General features: G+C 52.9%; 1 protein-coding gene across 1 annotated transcript; it reads left to right on the plus strand.

The window, feature by feature from the left end:
* Positions 1-489: 489 nt before the first annotated feature.
* ATP4A (ATPase H+/K+ transporting subunit alpha) lies at positions 490-14,493 on the plus strand. Its single transcript, XM_070397948.1, has 22 exons — positions 490-581; positions 687-824; positions 912-971; positions 1,562-1,765; positions 2,876-2,989; positions 3,224-3,476; positions 3,767-4,035; positions 4,913-5,111; positions 5,484-5,593; positions 5,676-5,810; positions 6,535-6,727; positions 7,435-7,610; positions 8,683-8,819; positions 8,906-9,056; positions 9,152-9,320; positions 9,412-9,566; positions 10,905-11,028; positions 11,463-11,608; positions 13,111-13,244; positions 13,622-13,723; positions 13,815-13,906; positions 14,081-14,493. Exons 1-22 carry the CDS (start codon positions 570-572, stop codon positions 14,107-14,109), a joined length of 3,102 nt encoding a protein of 1,033 aa, XP_070254049.1. The 5' UTR covers positions 490-569; the 3' UTR covers positions 14,110-14,493.

The raw sequence follows: 14,493 nt of genomic DNA on the forward strand, positions 1-14,493 counted from the left end.
CACCTGGGGGAAGCCCCCCACACAGTAAGTACTCCCTAAAGGACAGCCAGTGTAGTGACTGTTGGGAGCACCCTCCCCCTCCAGGTGTGGCACAAGCAGTATGTTCTAAAAATGGACACTCTGCAACCAACCTATTTGATTCTGAGTTCTGGCTCTTTCACATCCTATCTTGGGTACCATGAGAATGTGACTTCACCCCTTTGTGCCTCAGTTTCCCCATGTATAAGGCAAAGTAAAAACAGTTCTCACTTCAAAGGGTTGTTGTGAGGTTAAGTTAGCACACAAAAGCACTCAGTACAATTCCTGGAATATATGTTTGCTATTTTCTTGTTGCTATGGATATTCCTATTCATTCCCTGACCTCAGTGGCAGGTTGTGATGAGGTCTGGGCAGGTTGGGCAGCCCAGTAAGGAATGCCTGAGCTGCCCAGGCCTAGAGGTCACCCCAAGGAGCCCTGTAATCAGCTGTAATCAGGCAGTCCTGCCCCACCTCCTCCTTCCCTGGGTATATCTGGGCTGGTCCAGATCCAGGCTCTGTATTGGCAAAGGAGGGCAGCTGAACTGGAAATCATGGGAAAGGCAGTGAGTGGGGTCTGGGGCCAGGGGTTGGGGGTGGGGAGGGTTGGAGGTTGGAGGCAGGGTTCTGGTGGGATCTGATGCCTCCCCTCTCCCCCTGCCTGCCCCCAGGAGAAATACGAGTTGTACTCAGTAGAGCTGGGTCCTGGCCCTGATGGGGACATGGCAGCCAAGCTGAGCAAGAAGGCAGGCAGTGGAGGGGGCAAGAGAAAGGAGAAGCTGGAGAACATGAAGAAGGAGATGGAGATTGTGAGCATGGGGCTGAAGGGCTGGGTAGGGGGCTGGGGTAAGGGCCAGTGAGAGCTGGACAGTGAATGTCCTGCCCCCACCACACAGAATGACCACCAGCTGTCAGTAGCGGAGCTGGAACAGAAATATCAGACCAGTGCGACTAAGGTGAGCTGGGGGCAGAGGGAGGAGTGGGTGAAGAGATGGGTAATGGTGAAGAGAGAGAAAAAGGGAAAATGCATGAGATAGAGAGAGAGAGAGAGAGAGAGGGAGAGAGAGGAGGAGAGGAGAGGAGAGAAAAGAAGCAGATAAAGAGCAACAAAGAAAGAGGCAGAGAGATGGGCAAGAAAGAGAAACAGGGTAGAGGCAACAGGAATACAGAGACAGAAAGTTGAGAGAGAGAGAGAGACATAAAGTGTGGAAGGGGAAAGGGACAGGAACAGAGACAAAGATAGAGAAAGAAGGAAAGAAAGAAAGAAGAAAGAAAGAAAGAAAGAAAGAAAGAAAGAAAGAAAGAAAGGAAGGAAGGAAGGAAGGAAGGAAGGAAGGAAGGAAGGAAGGAAGGAAGAAGGAAAGAAAGAAAGAAAGAAAGAAAGAAAGAAAGAAAGAAAGAAAGAAAGAAAGAAAGAAAGAAAGAAAGAAGAAAGAGGCACAAGGCAGATGGGGAAGCAGAGGGAGGGAAACGGGAAGGAGAGACAGAAGAGTGTATGGGAAGAGGAAAGCCCTTAGCAGCCACTGCCACCCCACCCTGTCCCCAGGGCCTGTCTGCCAGCTTGGCTGCGGAGCTGCTGCTGCGGGATGGGCCCAACGCGCTGCGGCCACCAAAGGGTACCCCAGAGTACGTCAAGTTCGCACGGCAGTTGGCAGGCGGTCTGCAGTGCCTCATGTGGGTGGCTGCTGCCATCTGCCTCATTGCCTTTGGCATCCAAGCCAGTGAGGGTGACCTCACCACTGACGACAATGTGAGTGTCGGGTACTAAGGGGACAGACACTGGACACGGGGTCCTGGAGGACAGAGAACATTAAGCATGAGACTCAGGACACCAGGGACATAGGGTGGGGATGCAGAGACACAGAAATGCAGCTCCAAGACATGCTCATGGAGGTGGGGATCGACAGACCCAAGATCACAGGAGACACAGCAGATAATGTGTCTCAGATGTGGAGGACGTAGGTGGGGATACAAAGGCAAAGAAATGCAATACTTAAGAGTTGGGGCTGGGGAAATGGAGGACATGGGACAGATCAAGGACAGAGGGCACAGGGGACATTGGGAATAAGGGACAAAAGACTCAAGACACAGTATATGGAGAGTCATAAGACATCAGACAGGGAAACACAGACACAGAGACTATCGAGATGGAGGACAAGAGGACATTAGATATATGACAGGGGTCAGAACAAGAGACATGGAGATTTAGGGACATGTGACATTGAATGTGACATAGGATGGGGACTCAGAATTACATAGACATGGAAGACACTGGACATAGAAACTTGGAATTTGGAACCTGAGACTTTTGATCGTGAAGTTCACGGAATATGAAGCAGAAGACTGACAGCACACAGACACATGGAAACGGGACACGGGGGCACAGGAACTATTGTGCCCAGGGGACACAGGTGATGCCAGGCAGATTATGAAAACAGAATAGGAAACGTGGAGCACAGGAAATATAGGCTGTTGGGAGTGTGAGGAGACACATGGCAGAGGACATGTGGAATGCGAGATTGGAGAACACAGGAAAAGGGGACCCATATGACCAAGGTACTTGGTGACATGGAGCACAAGTCATAGGCTATGGGGACATGAGAGACCTAGGATCCAGGGGCCAGAGAATATGGGATACACAAGACAATGGGAATTTGGGGCCGTTTAAGGTGGATATGAGGAATATGAGGATAGGAGACAAAAGCCACAGGGAATAGTGCATAAGGGTTCCTAGTAGGTGGGGAAAATCCTGGTGGAAGTGACCCTAAGAACACCAGGGGACCAGGGTACAGATCGGTGGCCTTGTACAGGGAGCTTCCAGCCTCTACTCATAAGCTGACTCCCTCACCTCCGCCCCCAGCTGTACTTGGCACTGGCTCTCATTGCTGTGGTTGTGGTCACCGGCTGCTTCGGCTACTATCAGGAATTTAAGAGCACCAACATCATCGCCAGCTTCAAGAACCTTGTGCCCCAGGTGGGTCCCACAGCCCTCCACCACTTCAGATTCCAGAGACTCCACACCAGCGCAGGCAGGCTCCTGGCATCTGTGTGGCCCCTCCCTTTAGGTCCAGCCTGCCCTTTGCCCTTGGCCTCCATCTGTCCCTATAGGTCCTCACCTCACCCCCTGTTCACCTCCCCACAACTCCATTGCACTCAGCAACTTCCAACCTCACCTGTTATCCACAACTCTGGTGCCCCTGCCCCACAGCAAGCAACTGTGATCCGAGATGGGGACAAGTTCCAGATCAACGCAGATCAGCTTGTGGTGGGTGACCTGGTGGAGATGAAAGGTGGGGACCGAGTGCCCGCCGACATTCGCATCCTCCAAGCCCAGGGCTGCAAGGTGGACAACTCCTCGCTGACGGGAGAGTCGGAGCCACAGACCCGGTCCCCTGAGTGTACACACGAGAGCCCACTGGAGACCCGCAACATCGCCTTCTTCTCCACCATGTGCCTTGAGGGTCCGTGAGGCCCTTGCCTGCCCACCCAGCTGACCACGTTGCCTCAGCACTCCCTATCCCTACCTCCATTGCCCTTCTTTGCTACCTTCTGAGACACACTGCCTCCCATTTCACATGACCGCCACCTCTTTAAGTCGTACTACCTCTCTAGCTCCTGTTACTGCTACTCTCTTCCCAGGTCACACTGCCTCCACTGCCTTACATCACAGCCCCCTCCTTCAGTTCACGCTGCTGTGCATGCCCCACTGCTGCCCTCCCAGCCCTGAGTCACCCTCTTGGCCCCACTGCAGGCACAGCACAGGGCCTGGTGGTGAACACGGGTGACCGTACCATCATCGGGCGCATCGCATCACTGGCTTCTGGAGTAGAAAATGAGAAAACACCCATCGCTATCGAGATTGAGCATTTTGTGGACATCATTGCAGGCTTAGCCATCCTCTTTGGTGCCACATTTTTTGTGGTGGCCATGTGCATTGGCTACACCTTCCTGCGGGCCATGGTCTTTTTCATGGCCATTGTGGTAGCCTATGTACCGGAGGGGCTGCTGGCCACTGTCACGGTGAGTTGGGGAGGCAGAAGGGCGGTCCATCTGTCCATTCATCCAGGCTTCCCTCCACCATCTCCCATCTTCCTATCTGTCTATCTATTTATTCACCTCCCATCCTCCCACCCACCTTCTCATCATCCATCTTTCCCTCCCACCCCCCATCCCTCCACCTATCCATCCAGTCAGCAAACATTCCTGAGGCTTCTGTGGGCCATGTCCTGTGCCACATGCTAAGGACTCAGAGATGAAAAGGCAGGGTCCTTGACTGAAGGAGGCTGAGGCTTGAGGGTGTGGACAACCTTCAACAGTCAGTTCAGAGGAGTCTGAGGGAATGTTCATTTTCTTATTTTGTTGATTTGTTAATCCTCATCTGAGTATATATTTTTTCCATTGCTTTAGAGAGAGTGGAAGGAAGGGGAGAGAGATATGGGGGTTGGGGGGAGAAAGAGGAAGAGAGAGAGAGAGAAACATTGATGTGTCGATTGGTTGCCTCCCGCACTGACTGCTGCTGGGGATCGAACCTGCATCCCAGGTGCATGCTCTTGACTGTGAATTGAACCTGTGACCCTCCAGTGCACAGGCCAATGCTCTGAACCACACTGGCCACATTTCTCATTTTAATTGTGTTGATAAGTGAACTTACAGAACCTCGGCTAGGGCAGCTTACAGAGGGGCCTGGCTCTGTTTATCTGGGTGAATTAGGGAGGCATCCCAAGTAGGAAGCACAGGTTGAACAAAAGGGTGTAGGCAAGAGAAAGCCTGGGTTTTGTGGGGGAATGCTGCATAATCAGTACTGTGGCTGGGGTAAGGGTTCCCCAATGCCAAGAGGAGGGAAGTGAGCCTGGAAGCAAAGACTGGTCTCCAGGTGGCTTTTCTCACCTTCGCCCAGGTCTGCCTGTCTCTGACAGCCAAGAGGCTGGCCAGCAAGAACTGTGTAGTCAAGAACCTGGAAGCAGTGGAGACACTGGGCTCCACGTCAGTGATCTGCTCTGACAAGACGGGGACCCTCACTCAGAACCGCATGACTGTGTCCCATCTGTGGTTCGACAACCACATCCACTCAGCTGACACCACGGAAGACCAGTCAGGTTTGGGAGTGCGAAGAGACAGGGCCTGGAGCAGGAGGGAGGCTTAAATGGGAGCTCGGAGGTTACTGAAGAGAACCTGGGAGGGCTATGCATTCATGGAGAGGAACTCCATCCAGATGGGCCCAGAGTCCAGGGCGGGGCCTGGTATGGAGTCTCAGGGGACTCTCATGGGAGACTCCACACTGGGTCTGAAGAGAGGGCTCCGTCTTGGGGTATGAGGGAGGGTTTGGGTCCCACACAGGTCTGGAGAGGGGAATCCTGTCCTAAATTGGGGGAGGGGGTTCGGTTGTGATGTGGGAGAGCCGCCGCTCTGTGTCTGGTGCAGTCTGGTGTAGTTGCCTCGCGGCCCCAGCCTGGACGTCTGTCCTCCAGGGCAGACGTTTGACCAGTCCTCGGAGACATGGCGGGCACTGTGCCGTGTGCTCACCCTGTGCAACCGAGCTGCCTTCAAGTCAGGCCAGGACGCGGTGCCCGTGCCAAAGGTGAGAGCCGGGGGATTTGAGGGATAACGGGAGCCGGGAGCCTGGGACAGCCCGGCGCGCACCTGACGCCCTCCCCTCCCAGCGCATCGTGATCGGGGACGCATCAGAGACGGCGCTGCTGAAGTTCTCGGAGCTGACGCTGGGCAACGCCATGGGCTACCGAGAACGCTTCCCCAAAGTCTGCGAGATCCCCTTCAACTCCACCAACAAGTTCCAGGTGCGAGCCCGCCCTGGCCGGCCCCCACTGCCAGCCCGCCCACAGCAAGCCCGGCTCACTGTAGTCTCCACCCACATTCGGGGCTGGTCTGCGGCCGGGCTTCGCTGTCTCCTCCCTCTCGCCCGGCTCCCTTCTCGCCCGGCTCCCTTCTCGCCCGGCTCCCTTCTCGCCCGGCTCCCTTCTCGCCCGGCTCCCTTCTCGCCCGGCTCCCTTCTCGCCCACCTCCAAAGCCCACCTATGGCCAGGCCACGCCCAGCCCTTAGCCGCGGGCTCTTCGCCTGCTCTCTGCTGTCAGGACTCCGCCAGGTGCTGGACCAACTCCGGCGCTCAATCAGTCCATTCCCGGCACCCAGGCCCCTCCCCAAACCTCGGCCTCTAGCGAGGACCTGCCCAGCCCCTACCAGTCAGCGATGGGGAACCTTTTGAGCTCGGCGTGTCAGCATTTTGAAAAACCCTAACTTAACTCTGGTGCCGTGTCACATATAGAAATTTTTTGATATTTGCAACCATAGTAAAACAAAGACTTATATTTTTGATATTTATTTTATATATTTAAATGCCAGTTAACAAAGAAAAATCAACCAAAAAAATGAGTTCGCGTGTCACCTCTGACACGCGTGTCATAGTTTCCCCATCACTGCCTAGTCACCCTAAGGCTCTTCGGTCAGCCCCGCCCCCTTCCCTCTCCACTCGGCCCACTACACCAACCACTGATCGCCTGCAGCTGTCCATCCACACCCTGGAGGACCCGCGGGACCCACGGCACGTGTTGGTGATGAAGGGCGCCCCTGAGCGCGTGCTGGAGCGCTGTAGCTCCATCCTCATCAAGGGCCAGGAGCTGCCCCTGGACGAGCAATGGCGTGAGGCCTTCCAGACGGCCTACCTCAGCCTGGGAGGCCTGGGCGAACGTGTGCTGGGTGAGATGGCCAGGGCGGGGTAGTGAGGGGGAAACCGGTGTTCAAGAAGCTAGCACAGAGTGAGGCCAATCCTCCCTGCCCTTTCCTGACTGCTGACCTGCCCCAGTCTACACACTCACCTTTGTTTTCCCCTATTTCACTCCTGATCTCTGCCTGTGCCCAATTCCTACCTTGTCTCAGCCTCTCCAGACCTGTCTTCACTTGGACCTTCCCTATCCTGACCTGACCTTTGACCCATTGGTTTTCCTAGCTCTTGCCCCAATTGATGATCGGCCTTTGCTTTCACCTCCACCTTTCAGAGTCCTCCTCTTGACCCTTTGACCTTCCCCAATCCCTGCCTCAGCTCAAGACTTTCCCCAATCCTTGTCCTGACCTCTGACCTCCCCCAATTCTGTTCTGACTCCTTAAACTTTCCTAACCTTCCTCGGCCCTGGAAGGCACAGACTTGTGGTCTAATTCTGGAGTTTTCATTTCACTTACTGTGCAATGACTGGCAGGAATTGTCCCCGATCTAAGCCTGTTTTTTCATCTGCAAGAGGAGGATCCTAGTAGGCTCACAGGGTGGGTGTGAGAATGGATTCAGATAATGTGAATGAAGGGTGCAGCACAGGGTCAGGCATCATGGGTGCTTGGTGCAAGGGGCCTGGCCTTGCTAGCAAAGAGTCCACTCAGGACTCTTTCTCTGACTTTTCCTATTTTCTGATCAGGCTTCTGCCAGCTCTACCTGAGTGAGAAGGACTACCCGCCTGGCTATGCCTTCGACGTGGAGGCCATGAACTTTCCAACCAGTGGTCTGTGCTTTGCGGGACTTGTGTCCATGATAGACCCGCCCCGGGCCACTGTCCCTGATGCTGTGCTCAAGTGCCGCACAGCAGGCATTCGGGTATGCCACTTGGGAAAGGACCAGGCAGGGGCAAGAACAGAAGATGGCAGTATTTGGGGACGAGGAACCCTGTGTTATCTGAAAATAGCTTGAATCAAAAAGGGAATATATTGGTTCATGAAACTAAAAGTTCTGGGGAATGAAGCTTCAGATATAGCTGCATGCAAGCGTTCAGTGTCATTAGGAATTTGCCTTCATGTGCCAGCTCTGCTTTTCTCTCTGCTGGCTTTATTCTCAAGCAGTCCCTCCATTTTGGTAGACAAACATGACCATCCCCCAGCAGCTCCAACTTACCTGTTTAGCCGCCCACTCTTTCTGTGCCTCTTTTGCAGTTGCACTAGACTGGGTCACATGTTCATCCCTGAGCAGTCACTGTGGCTGGGGGATAGAATACCTTGGCCAGAGACCTCAACTAGAAGCTGGGGGGAGGAGTGATTCTCCAAAGACAAATCAAGGGCAGGAGAGCCAATGCTGAGCAAGCATCACCCCCAAGTCTTTCCCATGGTCTGGAAGACCCTGTAGACCTGAGCACAGTTACTTTTCGAAGCCCATTCCTTAGTTCTCTACCTCTTGTTCACTCCTCTCCAGTCATCTTGGCCTGCCTGTTGTTCCTCCAATAGTTCAGGCATGTTCTCACCTCTATCATTTTGCACTGGCTGTTTCCTTTGCCAGGAACACTCTTCCCCCCAGATTTCTATGTGGCCAACTCTCACCTCTTTCAGGTGTCTGCTCAAATGTCACCTTCTTGACAGGCTTTCTCTGGACACACTTAAAATTGAACCACCCCCCCTTTTATTTTTCACCCAACACTTGCTATCCTCTTTGCCCAGTTTAATTCCCCCTCCTTTTAACATGCTATATCATTCATTTCTAATTAAAAAATGTTCTGTCTCTTACACCAGAATGTCAACTCCATGAAGACAGGGATTTTTGTCTGTTTTGTCTCTGCTACTTCCAAGGCACATAGCAGGTGGTCACAATTGGTTGAATAAATGAATGATTATATCACCAGGAAAGACAGCAAGAATGGGCTGATATGAAGGAGTCAAGGGTCTGCTGGTCCTTCCCACAGGTGATTATGGTGACAGGTGACCACCCCATCACAGCCAAGGCTATTGCGGCCAGTGTGGGCATCATCTCTGAAGGCAGTGAGACAGTGGAGGACATCGCTGCTCGTCTCCGTGTGCCTGTAGAGCAGGTTAATCGGAAGTAAGCCCCCTTCAGCCTTCCCATGGATCTTCCCATGCCCTACCCGGACTGAGGGCCCAGTGATGCCCTCCCACCTTCCTCCCCAGGGATGCCCGTGCCTGCGTGATCAATGGCATGCAGCTGAAGGACATGGACCCATCAGAGCTGGTTGAGGTGCTGCGCACCCACCCTGAGATGGTGTTTGCTCGTACGAGTCCCCAGCAGAAGCTAGTGATTGTGGAGAGCTGCCAGCGACTGGTGCGACCTTGCTGATGGAGGTGGGCAGAAGGGCTGGGCTGGCCCTGGGCTGGCCTTTCACTGACCACCTGCCCACTTCCACCCATTCCCTGCAGGGTGCAATCGTGGCTGTGACAGGGGATGGTGTCAATGACTCCCCAGCCCTGAAGAAGGCAGACATTGGTGTGGCCATGGGCATTGCTGGCTCAGATGCTGCCAAAAATGCAGCCGACATGATCCTGCTGGATGACAACTTTGCCTCCATTGTGACAGGCGTGGAGCAGGGTCCGGGCTGGGTCAGAGATAGGGGCAGGCAGTGTGGGCACAGGAGGAAGTGTTCTTTGAGGAGGCTGAGGTGCCTACTGTACTCCCATAGGCCGACTGATCTTCGACAATCTGAAGAAGTCCATCGCTTATACATTGACCAAGAACATCCCTGAACTGACGCCGTACCTCATTTACATCACTGTCAGTGTGCCCTTGCCCCTTGGGTGCATCACTATCCTCTTCATAGAACTCTGCACTGACATTGTGAGTCTATAGCCCCATGCCTCCTCCCACACATGGCCATAGACGTATGCCCATAGTTAGACATGATGGGCAGAGACCACCACATTCACTCTTGGAGATAGACAGGCAGGAAGGTAGACACAGACAGAACTACACACAGGTAAATGCTTAGGTAGGTATGGACAAAACCCATGGACATAACCCATGGACACACATGGACTCAGATACAGATACTCAGATAAACAAAAGTATTAACAGATACAGATGTCTGGCTAAACTTGGATCATAGACAGACATCTCTCAATAGGTATGGGCAAATAAATACCATCAGATAGACTCAGGCAGACAGATATGAAAGAGCCACAAATGTAGCCAGAGGCTGGCCATATTGACATGTTTATTCAACAACTTACATAGTGCCTAGTCTGGACCAGGCACACATTAATTTACCTTTGTCCTCATAGCCACTCTATGACATGGGCTTTATTTATCACCCTTGTTTTACTGATGAGCTCATTGGGCATAGGTAGGTTGAGTAACTTGCCCCAGGTTACACAGCTAATAAGTGGCACAGCAGGAATATGAGTCCAGGCAGTCAGATGCCCCAGAGCCTGTGCTCTTGATCAGTACACCCTGCTGCCACTCTGTAGTCACACATATATGGGGTGGAGCAAGTTTTTTTCCTGCCAAGATCCATTTGGATATTTACAACATCATTTGCTTAATATAATTTACTTAATATAAGTTATGTTGCTATGAAAAAAGTTCCTAGACTTATTGGATTTTGAGTCCTGCATAAGGTTGCCTTGGCAGGGCCAGACCAAATGATTTTGTGGGCCTCATATGGCCACGGGCCGGACATTCCCCACCCCTGGATACAAAGATAGTGACAGACATAGAAGCAGGGACACAGAGTCACAAAAGCAGAGACACAGTCACAGAGAAAGATATCAGAGACGGGGACAAAGAAACAAAGTAAGAGAAGAAAAGAGAGAGGCCCAAGACTAGAGTACCCCAGAGTAAAAAACAGAGACAGAGAAGGAGGAGGCAGCAGCAAGGGAGGAGATAGAGACAGAAATGGGGAGAGACTATGCAACAATGTAGACAAATGCAGATGTTCTGATAGAGACGGACAGCAGGACATATGTGGACACAGATGTGAAGTAGATATGCCAACAATCCTGACAGGGGCCAGCTGGACCTAGGCTGTTCAGGCAGGTGTGGCTGTGTAGTCACTGCAGGTCTTACCTCCTAACCTGTCCTATCCCTGCTCACCGGCAAAGGGGAGGAGAGCTCCAGAGAGTAGGGGACTGGGGCCCAGGAAAACCCTTAACCCAGGTTGCTTCTGCTTCTGGACAGTTCCCATCTGTGTCCCTGGCTTATGAGAAGGCTGAGAGTGACATCATGCATCTGCGGCCACGGAACCCGAAGCGTGACCGATTAGTCAACGAGCCTCTGGCTGCCTACTCCTACTTCCAGATCGGTGAGTTACCCATGGGGCTGGGAAGCCTGGGGCTCTCCTGCAGGGCTGCTCACCTGCCTTGGGGTCTCTAACTGAGGCTCTGGCTTGTTCTGGATTTTGGTGTCTGCATTTGATCCTGGGTCTGTCATTCTGAGTTTTATCTGTACATTATGGTTTCTATTATCCCCTGTGTCCCTTCTCTGCCTCTGTTCTCTATGATCCTGTCTCTGAGTTGTTGCCTTCTTCTGGCAATTTTGAGTTCTCTGGTGTCTCTGTCACTCTCTGTGCTGTCTTTAGTGTCCTTGTCAATCTCCTGGGGCCTTGTCTCTGTGTGTCTGTCTCACCATGTCTGCTCCTGTCATTCTCATGTCATCATTTCTGTGTCCCTATCTCTCTGTGTCCCTGACTCCATGTATCTGTCTCTGTGTTTCCATCTGTCTCCCTGCCCCTCCCAGGTGCCATCCAGTCATTTGCTGGCTTCACTGACTACTTCACGGCCATGGCCCAGGAGGGCTGGTTCCCACTGCTGTGCGTGGGGCTGCGGCCACAATGGGAGAACCACCACCTACAAGATCTGCAGGACAGCTATGGCCAGGAGTGGGTGAGTCCCATGACTTCCTTATTTCCAATGCTACCAATCTAGTGTGTGGTACACATGCAAACTGAGCTCAGCCAGAGCATCCCGGACACCGACTCCCTGCCAGTTCTGGGGCAGAGGGCCTTTCTTTACTGTATCTTGCTCTAAACTCTTGCTTCTGATGATACCAGCTGCAGATGGTCCTCTCCCTGACCTGACAGTAACACATCATCTCAGGTGTGGAACCAGGCCCCTATTCTGTTACTTTTCCTGTAGCACTAACACAGAGTATATGCATTTGTGGCTGACTTTAATGAAGGTCTGGAGCACAGAGGTCAGACCTGATTGGCAGGTGTGTTTAGCTTGTCCTGTGGAGTTACAGATCAGGTTATTTCCCTTAAACATTTACTGCCATGGTTAGAATGTAGACCGTAGGAGCCAGGCTGCGTTGGATTCATATAGTATGCCATGTTCCTCACTGTGGTATAACCCGGGGCAAGTTGCTTTGACTCACTGTGCCCATTTTCTCACCTCTAAAGTGGAGAGAACACTGATGTCTACCTCAGTGATGTTCAGTGTGGCTCCTAGACCATCAGCATCAGCATCAGAATCAGCATCACATAGGAACTTATTTGAAGGTTCTAGCAGGGGAGCGCAGCTACTCGTATACCCTTGACCGGAGACCGGTCCTCTCCTGGGGGGGAAGGTCGTCCTCTTCCACCGAGCGCGCAGCTTCGGGAGGGACGCACATGGATCGGTGAGGGAGGAGGGGGACACCCGCCTAGCCAGCCAGATCAGCCGAATCAACCCTGGCGATCAATGGGGTAACAGATGTCGCAGCCAGATCGCCCTCACATCCATAGGAACTTATTTGAAATGCAAATGATCAGCTCCTACCTCAGACGTCTGGGGTCGGAAACTTTGGGGGCAGGCCTGGAATCTGTTTTAATCAGCCCTTCCGGGGTTCTGGTGCACACTGAAGTTTGAGTACCACCAATCTACCTCATGGGAATATTGGATTAAATGAGATAAAACATGTGAAACACTTGGTACCTGCAGCATAGGAAGTGTTCCCCACACAATGAGCTGGTATTAAAAAGTTATATTGAAGAAATGAACTGAATAGTGACTGCCCCTTTAAGTGCTGTTCCCCATAGGCCTACCTGGTCCACTTCACTTATATTTGCCATCTGCCTGGGCCCTGGAATCACAGGTCTTTGCAAATCCTGCCGTGGGATTCCAATTCCTTTTCCCTAGGTCCCTTATTTCGGGTGCCAGGAAATTCTCCCTTCCCTCTTTCATTATGAAAGCAATTGGATGACCTGTCGCCTACCCACGCACTGACACCAAGCTCTGCTAGACCGTTTCTGCGCCTCACACTGTGGGTCCTACAAACCTAGCAGATCCTGTGCCTCTCCTTTCCAAGGCTCTGATGCAGGGGAAAGGGCAGTTAAGGGTCCCTGAATACCAGGCTGGCTGCAGAGGCTCTCCCTTTGGGCTCAGGCTGCTTTTGTTCCCCGTTCCAGACATTTGGGCAGCGCCTGTACCAGCAGTACACTTGCTACACCGTGTTCTTCATCAGCATCGAGATGTGCCAGATCGCTGATGTTCTCATTCGGAAGACACGCCGCCTCTCTGCCTTCCAGCAGGGCTTCTTCAGGTGTCCCCAGCCCTGTCCTCAAGCCCTAGCCCCAACTTCCATCAGGTCCTGACCAGGGCTTACTGCAGTCAGCGAACACCAACACCGAATGTACAGATGTGCCAGGTGCTAATATTCCTTATCGATAGCTGGTCAGTAGCTCCCACCATGTGCCTTTCAACTGGCCCCTCCATGTTTCATCAACTAAAGGGATGATGCCGATAGACCAGCACTGTTGCGGAGGGGCAGACCACTCCGGTGTTAAATGTTTAGAACATCTCCCTGCTGCTAATGGCATCTGACCTGCTCTGACCCAGTACCTTATCTGACCCCCAGTTCCTAAAGGCATTGTCCTGAGTCCAGCAGTCTGAGCCTGTTCTACCCTGTGCCACCCGCAGGAACAAGATCCTGGTGCTGGCCATCGTGTTCCAGATCTGCATCGGCTGCTTCCTGTGCTACTGCCCGGGAATGCCCAACATCTTCAACTTCATGCCCATTCGGTGAGGGGTCATGAGGTGTGAGCAGAGGGATGGGCATGTGGGACACAGACTGGGGATGGCCCTCACCTTGTCATCTCCCCTGTGCTTTCAGGTTCCAGTGGTGGCTGGTCCCCATGCCCTTTGGCCTCCTCATCTTCGTCTATGATGAGCTCCGGAAACTTGGAGTTCGATGTTGCCCAGGGAGTGAGTGTGGAGACTGGAGATTTGGGGGTTGGGGGCTCAAATGTTCTCAGAGCAGCTGTCCGACCTTTGGCCTTCACACTTGACCTCCAAATCAAACTGCCACAACCTCTGAGACCCTGGCCCTACCTCCTGACCCCTCTCCCCTCAGCACTGAGTCTTTGTTTTCTCTCCCAGGTTGGTGGGACCAGGAACTCTACTATTAAAGGGACTGCTGTCTTCAAGTCATCCCTGCCTCTACCACAGACAGGTTGGGGCAAGACTCATGGGACTGTCTGGACAGTCACCAAAACACCTGAGCGAGCAAGAGTCCTAGCCTGACCTGTGTCTGTTCCTGTGTAGCCCATGGCACCCCAACCTGGAAGGGACCCTCCCTACTGCCCTTCCCCATCCAAAAGGGGCCCAACTTCTTGGAGGAAGTCCCTAGGCCCACCTCCGAGCTGGCCTGAGGAAGCCCCCATCTGAGGGGGGGAGGTTTGATGGGGAGGAGCTAGTAGCTCCTCTGAGGTGGGGTGCCTGGGGGCTCTTCTTTAAAACACACTTGTGTCTGTGTAATAGTAATAAACCAGCTCACAGTGACTGCTTTTTAA

Source organism: Myotis yumanensis, unplaced genomic scaffold (assembly GCF_028538775.1).
Source record: "Myotis yumanensis isolate MYYU_CA2020_CCGP unplaced genomic scaffold, mMyoYum1.0.hap1 SCAF_18, whole genome shotgun sequence".
Taxonomy (NCBI): Eukaryota; Metazoa; Chordata; class Mammalia; order Chiroptera; family Vespertilionidae; genus Myotis; species Myotis yumanensis.

Excerpts from the sequence above, each read along its gene's own strand:
- ATP4A (XM_070397948.1), top strand. Across the intron at positions 6,728-7,434 it reads CCTGGGCGAACGTGTGCTGG|GCTTCTGCCAGCTCTACCTG; the intron begins GTGAGATGGCCA and ends TTTTCTGATCAG. Across the intron at positions 13,245-13,621 it reads TTCCAGCAGGGCTTCTTCAG|GAACAAGATCCTGGTGCTGG; the intron begins GTGTCCCCAGCC and ends TGCCACCCGCAG.